Raw genomic sequence first — 9,214 nt, 5'->3', positions numbered from 1 at the left:
CAGTCAGTGGTGGGAAGCTCCAGTCCCAGAGGACTTCAGTCAGTCAGTGGTAGGAAGCTCCAGTCCCAGGGGAGTTCAGTCAGTGGTGGGAAGCTCCAGTCCCAGGGAGAGTTCAGTCAGTCAGTGGCAGGAAGCTCCAGTCCCAGAGGAGTTCAGTCAGTGGTGGGAAGCTCCAGTCCCAGGGAGTTCAGTCAGGCGAGGAAGCTCCAGTCCCGGGGAGTTCAGTCAGTGGTGGGAAGCTTCCAGTCCCAGGGGAGTTCAGTCAGTGGTGGGAAGCTCCAGTCCCAGGAGGATACTTGCAGTGACGAAGATCAAGTGGTAGAAGCTACCGTAGTCCAAGGGGAGTTCAGTCTAGAGTGGGGGAAGCTCCCAGCCCAGGGGAGTCTCAGTCAGTCAGTGGTGGGAAGCTCCAGTCCCAGGGGACTTCAGTCAGTCAGTGGTGGTGGGAAGCTCCAGTCCCAGGGGAGTTCAATCAGTGGTGGGAAGCTCCAGTCCCAGGGGAGTTCAATCAGTGGTGGGAAGCTCCAGTCCCAGGGGAGTTCAATCAGTCAGTGGTGGGAAGCTCCAGTCCCAGGGTTAAAGGTACAGTAGCCTGCGTCAGCTGAGTACGTAGCGTATAGCGTAATGAACTAGGGAAATGGATTGCCCTCTTCCTCTCTCCCCTCTTCTCTTCTCTCTCTAAGCTCAAAGTCCAGCACAACCTACTGTACAGTAACTGTAGCTTCCTGCCCACAGACCCAGCCTCCAGCCTGTCGCCTGACAAACACCTCATTCTCAACACAGATCATGTGCCTCAGTGTTCAGCCACTGGCTCGCCTCTCCCTGCTGCAGGAAGTCGAGCTTGTTATTCTTTATACCCCCTCCTCCACCTCTCCTCTTCTCCTCCATTCTTTTCTTTCCTCTTAGAGCCTGACATCCCCATTCACTCACACCATTTCTCTCTGCGCAATCGCTCTCTCTGCCTCCTGCTCTGTCAGGCCAAAGAGAGAGAGAGAGAGAGCTGTGTCTGTGTTGCCGTGCTGTAGCCCAGGCTGAGAGAGAGAGAGACAGAGGACGCTCGTGAGAGGAGGAACAGTCACTACAGTGCACCGAAGGAGAGGAAGAGGAGGAAGAAAGAAGGAAAGGAAAGGAGAGGCCTCCACTGTGGCCAGGAGATCCAGCGGCAGCCAGTGAGAACCAGCCAGGTAGAGAAGGAGAGGCCCCCACTGTACCTACGAGATCGTGGGGCAACCAGTGAGAACCAGCCAGGGAGAGAAGAATCCAGGGAAAAGCCTGCTAAAACCAGCCAGACCAGGCGGTCATGGAGGCCCAGGTGAGGGATCTATCCCTCCTGTCTCCCCTGGGCACCAACGAGTCCCTCCCTCCCCCCACCCTGACCCCGGCCGTACCCCCTTACGTGAAGCTAGGTCTCACTGTGGTCTACACTGTCTTCTATTTCCTGCTATTCCTCTTCATCTATCTACAGCTGTGGATGGTGCTGCGCTACAAACACAAGCGGTTCAGCTACCAGACAGTGTTTCTCTTCCTGTGTCTGCTGTGGGCTGCGTTGAGGGCCGTCCTCTTCTCCTTCTACTTCAGAAACTTTGTGACAGCCAACACACTGGGACCATTCCCCTTCTGGCTGCTCTACTGCTGCCCTGTCTGCCTCCAGTTTTTCACCCTCAGCCTCATGAACCTCTATTTCGTCCAGGTGAGTGTCTGTGTTAGCACAGGTGAGATTAGCACATAGTTGAGTTTCTGTGTAACAGTGAAGATAGCTACAGATGAGTCTGTGTTAGCACAGGTTGAGCAATTGCTATTTACCTCACAGCTTGTCATAGTTTCTCTCTTGTTCAGCACTCCTCCAGAGTGTAGATTTACAGCAGATTGTGTTTTGTTGTTAATTCGGCGGTGTGTAGGAGGAAATTAAAAGAGTTTCTGTGTATCACGGGTGAGATTAGCACAGTTGAGTTTGTCGTGGTTGAGCACAGGTGAGATTAGCACAGTGAGTTTCCTGTGTAAGCACAGGTGAGACCTCTAGCACAGTTGGAGTTTCTGGTTAGCACGGGTGAGCATTTAGCACAAGCGAGTAGGTCAGTACTATCCCTCATCTCTGATGTGGATCCAATTGTCTCTGCCGTATAGCAGCGATGTGCTAACATATTGTAGTCCATGTGAAAATAGTCCTAGCTAGATTAACTTTGGCGCACTGGTAGCAAATCTATTCATATATCGCTGCTAGTGACGCCAAAATCTGTAGATTGGTGGTGGTTTGTAAGGGGTGGGGCCTGAGAAGGCTTGGTGGAGGAGTGGTGAGGGGTGGTGTATATATAAAGGGGGTATGAGGCGGTGGTGAGTGTTCGGCGAGGAACAGGTGGTGATGGGGTGGTGGCAGTGTTGGTGCCAAGGGGTGTTGAGGGGTGGTGAGGAGTGTGTGAGGTGGTTGAGTGAGTGGTGGTGAGGGTGTGAGGGGTGGTGAGGGGTAAGTGCAGGGTGGGTGAGTGGTGGTGACCCGCGCGCTGGTGAAGGGTGGTGAGCTGTGAGGGCAGTGTTGGTGAAGTGTTGGTGAGGGGTGGTGAGGGTTCGGGGGTAGGGTGGTAGAGTCGTGGCTGAGAGGGGGTGGTGAGGGATGTGAAGGGTGCGTGAGTGCTTGGTGAGTGTTGGTGAGGGGTGGTGAGGGTGGTGAGTGGTGGTGAGGGTGGTGAGGGGTGTGAAGGGTGGTGAGTGTTGGTGATGTTGGTGAGGGTGGTGAGGGGTGTGAGTGCTTGTGAGCGGTTGGTGAAGTGGTGAGTGTTGGTGAGTGTTGGTGAGGGTGTGAGGAAGTGGTCGGTGAGGGTGTGAGGGGTGGTGAGGGGTGGTGAGTGTTGGTGAGGGGTGGTAGGTGGGAGGGTTGGTGAGTTTGGTGAGGGTGGTGAGGTGGATGGTGATGTTGGTTGAGGGGTGGTGAGGGGTGGTGAGTGTTGTGGAGGTTGGTGGTGAGGAGTGGTGAAAGGGTGGATGAGAGGGGCTAGTGAGTGTTGTGAGGGGTGGTGAAGGGTGGTGGAGTGGTGATTGAGTATTGGGAGGTGGTGAGGTGGTGAGGGTGGTGAGTGTTGGTGAGGGGTGGTGAGTGTCTGGTGAGGGTGGTGAGTGTTGGTGAGTGCTGACGGTCTCTGTTTTCCGCCCAGCTCTGGGCAGACAGGACGCAACACTGTTACAAGTGGAGCAGATCCACATGTATGAGACCAGGCAAGTTGTAGGTTGTTGAGGCCAGAGAGGAGACCATAGCTGTGTTCCAAAACCCATACCAACATACTGTATACTACATACTTAATGAGTATATACTACAGTATATGCTACTATTAGCAGTGGCGACCCACAGGTTTGCATGTTATTTTGGCATTAATACGTGTCACATATCAGTTTGCAACATAATTGAGTCAGTAAAGCCGCCTGCAGACTTGGTCTCTTTCTTGTATTCCTGAGTAAGGCACCTCCAACATGCAGGTGTTTCAGCCTAGATCATTGCTTTCTGTGGTGGTGGGGCAGCCAGCGGAAAATACAGAGCGTAGGGGTTGGTAATGTTCTCCAGTTGTGTTGTGATTGGTTCAGTGATCTGTCACTCATGGGGACACCATGTCACCGCAAAATCTAAGGGTAGAGCTTGAACATTCAAACCCCTTGGGTGCTGCCATAGGGTTACATTAGAAGTGCCCATCCAAGAAGGCTCAAGGTCAGTTGCCACAGATAAAATGATGTCAAATCACGTTATATCTACAGCAGCTTTGATTGGACTGATCATGTCAACATCATACTTTCAAAATCTTAGCTAGCAAGCTAGCAGTCATCATGATGAATCATGTCGACAATCAGCTGGAAAGTCCTTTTCAATCCTTAAATTATAGATAAAACATATCGGTGCTCATCGGCCATTGGACATAAACATTACACAACAAGTTGGAAATCGCAACAATGAGTGGTTTGGAAGGAATCAGTGGCCAACTGCAAGCATTGCAAAGTAATCACTAGCCTGCTATTCAGTGGAGTGGGTCTTTGGTCCCAAGTCTGGGTTTAAGGGTCTCTTTTCCAAGCTTAAAAAGATAAACATTCAACATTGGCCTTGRTGTCAATCCAGCAMGACTTCTGCCGCYRTCAAYYCAACTGGAAARTCYGAACTGGGAAATCTGACATTAGTGAGTTCAAGACAACTGGGAACTCAGAAATATATTTGCTCCGACTGGGAAAATACGTTCTGACGGTCATCCAACTCGGAATTGCAAGTCGGGAACTCAGGCTTCTCTCTAGAGCTCTGACCTGAAGATCACTGATGTCATCAGGATTCAACCTTGTTTTTTTCCGAGTTCCCAGTTGTCTTGAAAGCACCATAAATCCAGAGAATTACAGACTTTGACGACAAAGTTTGATGACAAAATTTGCCAACGAAGGACCGCCGCGCCACCTTCCTGTACAAAATGTCTTGTATGCTGCTGCATAAATTATGTGATATGCTATGGAGATATGTGTACTGTAGCTAAGAAAGTAATACTAAGTGTATGTTGTGTAGTAAGCCCATGTGCCTCTCTCCTAATTTGGTCACTTTTCCCCTCATAATTTTGCCTACTCTTCTGACTTGGTGGTGCACATGTAGCCTATAGCCTGTTTTAGAGAAATATAATCATATTGTAAGAGCTTTCATTGTCTGCTTATATGCCCCCTTTATTTATCCTACGGTTCTGACTTGGTGTACAGGGAGAATACTGTAAGAACGGCCCATGTTCTGAATTCTGTCGCTGTACATTTCAAAAGTGCTGAACAAATAGTTATATTGACTACGTCCGTCCTAACTCACTCATTAATGTCTTAATCGAAATTACGGATTGACTCTTATCCGCTTGTCGTCCCCTTATGCCATAGTTTGTACATCTCAATTGTCAGTTGAAACCACATGTTGTTAAGCAAGTGGTTTAAAGGCAGTAAACGAGGCTGGATGAACTGTTTCTCTGCCAGACAAGGCTCCACTGATAGCCAGGTGTAGCAGTGGTAAGGTGTTAGGACTCTGCTGTTGGGACAGCTTTATGTAGGCCTTAACAGTTTGTGGGCACCGTTTTGTTATAGTGCAATTCATGTTTTGTTTAGTGTTGTGTTGTGTAGTGTAGTGGCTTTGCTGGCATGCATCCCCCAAAAAATTGTGTGTGCCCCACCAAGATTTACATGCTAAAATCTTCCCCTGACTATTAGTTAATTTTAGTATCCCTGACTATTAGTTAATTTTAGTATCCCTGACTATTAGTTAATTGTGTGTTCGTAAATTCACTCTGGATTGCCAGAGTGCGCTCTGCGCGATTGTAAATTCAAAGCATTGTCAGATTGTCTGTTGGTAAATTAAGAATGACGTGAATAATCATGTCAATAAATGTTGGGTAGTTAGTTAGATAGCATATATGTAACGGCTGTCTAAATCTGCCTCCTCCTCGGACGAGGAGGAGCATGGGTCGGACCAACACGCAGCGAGGTATGTAGACATAAATGAATTTTATTGAAAGACGAACACGAACACGAAAACACTTGGAAATTTACAAAATAAGAAAACGACGTAGACGAAACCTGAACATGGAACTTACATACTACACGCAGAACTCACGGACAGGAACAGACTACATCAAACAAACGAACAGCCAAAACAGTCCCGTGTGGTGCACATACACAGACACGAAAGACACAGGAGACAATCACCCACAAACAAACAGTGTGAACAGCCAACCTATATATGGTTCTCAATCAGAGGAAAACGTCAAACACCTGTCTCTGATTGAGAACCATATAAGGCTGATTACAAGACCTAAACATAGAAACACAAAACATAGAAATGCCCACCCACACTCACGCCCTGACCGACTAACACATACAAAACAACAGAAAATAGGTCAGGAACGTGACAATATAGTTAATATACTGGCAAGTTCGATCTATTAGTAGACAACTAGCATTAGGTAGCTAGCTAACATACCGGTAATGTACATACTGATTACTGCTGTAATAATATGCTTTGCGGTTCATAAGGACAGCGTAGCTAACAAACTGTCAGCCAACATGACGTGTAACTTATTTGAAAAGTCATTACTTTATTACATTACTCAACATTTTGTTAACATTTGTCATAATTAGCTCTCGTTGGACTTCGGTTGCATATTTTCCGCCGTTTTCATCAAATCTGAAAATGTTGTGAAGCCACACCCATTTTCTGAAGAATTGCATTATGGTCCATAAAAGCATGGAAATAGTGTCCAATGCTTGTATACTTCTCATTTTGGCAGATGTAGTACGACATCTGGGAACTTTTAGCATACTAATTATATCCATACTATGACTAATAAGCATACGACATAGTACATACTCATTTTACCACAAATAGTACAGTTAGTGCGTTACTATGCATATTTGAACACAGCTCATGTCTCTATGAGAGGTAAGGGGTCAGAGGTCAGGGGGGGAAGGCCACCATTTGGCACAGCAGTCAGACACAGACGCCGGAGCAAAGAGCAGCAACATAGTTTTGTCTAGTTTAGGATTTGTTCAAAGCGTGGCCTGTGAAACGCTCCATAAACTGAATTAGACCACAGAACACTTTACTACTCATCATTGTGCTAGCCTGCTCAGACTGGAGACCTATTGTGGCTAAAGGACCTGCTCAGACTGGAGACCTATTGTGGCTAAAGGGCCTGCTCAGACTGGAGACCTATTGTGGCTTAAAGGGCCTGCTCAATGTTTGCTACTGCTCAGACTGGAGACCTATTGTGGCTAAAGGACCTGCTCAGACTGGAGACCTATTGTGGCTAAAGGACGCTCCTGCTCAGCACTGGAGACCTATTGTGGCTAAAGGACCTGCTGCAGACTGGACGATCCTATTGTGGCTAAAGGGCCTGCCTCAGACTGGAGACTATTTGTGGCTTAAGGGCCTGCTCAGACTGGAGACCTATTGTGGCTAAAGGGCCTGCTCAGACTGGAGACCTATTGTGGCTAAAGACCTGCTCAGAACTGGAGACCTATTGTGGCTAAAGGGGCCTGCTCAGACTGGAGACCTATTTGTGGCTAAAGGGCCTGCTCAGAATGGCGACCTATTGTGGCTAAAAGGGCCTGCTCAGAATGGAGACCTATTGTGGGCTAAAGGGCCTGCTCAGACTGGAGCTATTGTGGCTAAAGGGCCTGCTTCAGAATGGAGACCTATTGTGGCTAAATGGGCTGCTCCAGAATGGAGACCTATTGTGGCTAAAGACCTGCTCAGACTGGAGACCTATTGCTGGCTAAAGGACGCTCAGCGCTTGTGGCTAGGCGCTGCCAGATGGAGACCTTTTTGTGGCCTAAAGGACCTGCCTAGACTGGAGACCTATTGGTGGCTAAAGGACCTGCTCAGACTGGAGACCTATTGTGGCTAAAGGACTGCTTCAAGACTGGAGATGGAGACCTTATTGTGGCTAAAGGACTGCTCAGACTGGAGACCTTGTTGTGGCTAAAGGACCTGCTCAGACTGGAGACATTGTGGCTAAAGGCCTGCTCAGACTGAAGACCTATTGTGGCTAAAGGGCCTGCTCAGACTGGAGACCTTTGTGGCTAAAGGGCCTGCTCAGACTGGAGACGTTTTGTGGCTAAAGGGCCTGCTCAGACTGGAGACCTTTGTGGGCTAAAGGGCCTGCTCAGACTGGAGACCTATTGTGGCTAAGGGCTTGCTCAGACTGGAGACCTATTGTGGCTAAAGGCCTGCTCAGCTGGAGACCTATTGTGGCTAAGCTGCTCAGACTGGAGCCTATTGTGGCTAAAGGGCCTGCTCAGCCTGGAGACCTATTGTGGCTAAAGGGGCGCTCACGACTGGAGACCTATTGTGGCTAAAAGGGCCTGCCCTCAGACTGGAGACCTATTGTGGCTTAAGGGACCTGCTCAGACTGGAGACGTCATTGTGGCTAAAGGGCCTGCTCAGACTGGAGACCTATTGTGGCTAAAGGGCCTGCTCAGACTGGAGACCTATTGTGGCTAAAGGCCTGTTCAGACTGGAGACCTATTGTGGCTAAAGGACCTGCTCAGACTGGAGACCTATGTGGCTAAAGGACCTGCTCAGACTGGAGACCTATTGTGGCTAAAGGACCTGCTCAGACTGGAGACCTATTGTGGCTAAAGGGCCTGCTCAGACTGGAGACCTATTGTGGCTAAGGCCTGCTCGACTGGAACCTATGTGGCTAAAGGACCTGCTCAGCTGGAGATGGTGTTGGTGGGATAGAAAGAGAGTTGGGATGAGATGTTGGTGGGATAGAAAGAGAGTTGGGATGAGATGCTTTGGTGGGATAGAAAGAGAGTTGGGATGAGATGTTTGGTGGGATGAAAGAGAGTTGGGATGAGATGCTTGGTGGGATAGAAAAGAGTTGGATGAGATGCTTGGGTGGATAGAAAAGAGAGTTGGGATGAGATGCTTGGTGGGATAGAAAGAGAGTTGGGATGAGATGTTTGGTGGGAGAAGAGAGAGTTGGGATGGATGGTTGGTGGGATAGAAAGAGAGTTGGGATGAGATGTTTTGGTGGGAGAGAAAGAGAGTTGGGATGAGATGTTGGTGGGATAGAAAGAGAGTTGGAATGAGATGTTTGGTGGGATAGAAAGAGAGTTGGGATGAGATGTTTGGTGGGATAGAAAGAGAGTTGGGATGAGATGTTGGGTGGATAGAAAGAGAGTGTGGAGATGAATGTTGGTGGATAGAAAGAGAGTTGGGATGAGATGTTTGGTGGGATAGAAAGAGAGTTGGGATGAGATGCTTGGGTGGGATAGAAAGAGAGTTGGGATGAGATGTTTGGTGGGATAGAAAGAGAGTTGGGATGAGATGTTTGGTGGGATAGAAACGAGAGTTTGGGATGAGATTGCTTGTTGGGTATGAAAGAGAGTTGGGATGAGATGTTGGTGGGATAGAAAAGAGGTTGGGTAGAATGTTTGGTGGGAGGAGAAAAGAGGTTGGGATGAGATGTTTGTGGAATAGAAAGAGAGTTGGGGATGAGAGATGCTGTGGTGGGGATGAAGAGAGTTTGGTATGAGATGTTTGGTGTGAGAATAGAAGAGAAGTTGGATGAGATGTGCTTGGTGGGGTGTTGCGGGTGGGATAGAAGAGGTGGGATGAGATGTTTGTGGAGGGGGATATGAAAGAGAGTGGATGAGATGGTTTGGTGGGATAGAAAGAGATGTGTGGGAATAGAGAGTGTTGTGTGGGATAGAAGAGAGGGAG

At 48.5% G+C, this 9,214-nt stretch overlaps 1 protein-coding gene across 1 annotated transcript in view; it reads left to right on the top strand.

The window, feature by feature from the left end:
* Nucleotides 1-771: 771 nt before the first annotated feature.
* Nucleotides 772-9,214, top strand: part of LOC112078101 (G protein-coupled receptor 137Ba-like) — a 14,781-nt gene continuing 6,338 nt past the window's right edge. Inside the window, 1 exon segment of the mRNA XM_024144437.2 lies at nucleotides 772-1,690. Coding sequence (XP_024000205.2) covers nucleotides 1,301-1,690 — 390 coding nt within the window. The 5' untranslated portion in view covers nucleotides 772-1,300.

This window comes from Salvelinus sp. IW2-2015, unplaced genomic scaffold (assembly GCF_002910315.2).
Source record: "Salvelinus sp. IW2-2015 unplaced genomic scaffold, ASM291031v2 Un_scaffold5259, whole genome shotgun sequence".
NCBI classification, from domain to species: Eukaryota; Metazoa; Chordata; class Actinopteri; order Salmoniformes; family Salmonidae; genus Salvelinus; species Salvelinus sp. IW2-2015.
This window is presented reverse-complemented; position numbering and strand designations above follow the sequence as displayed.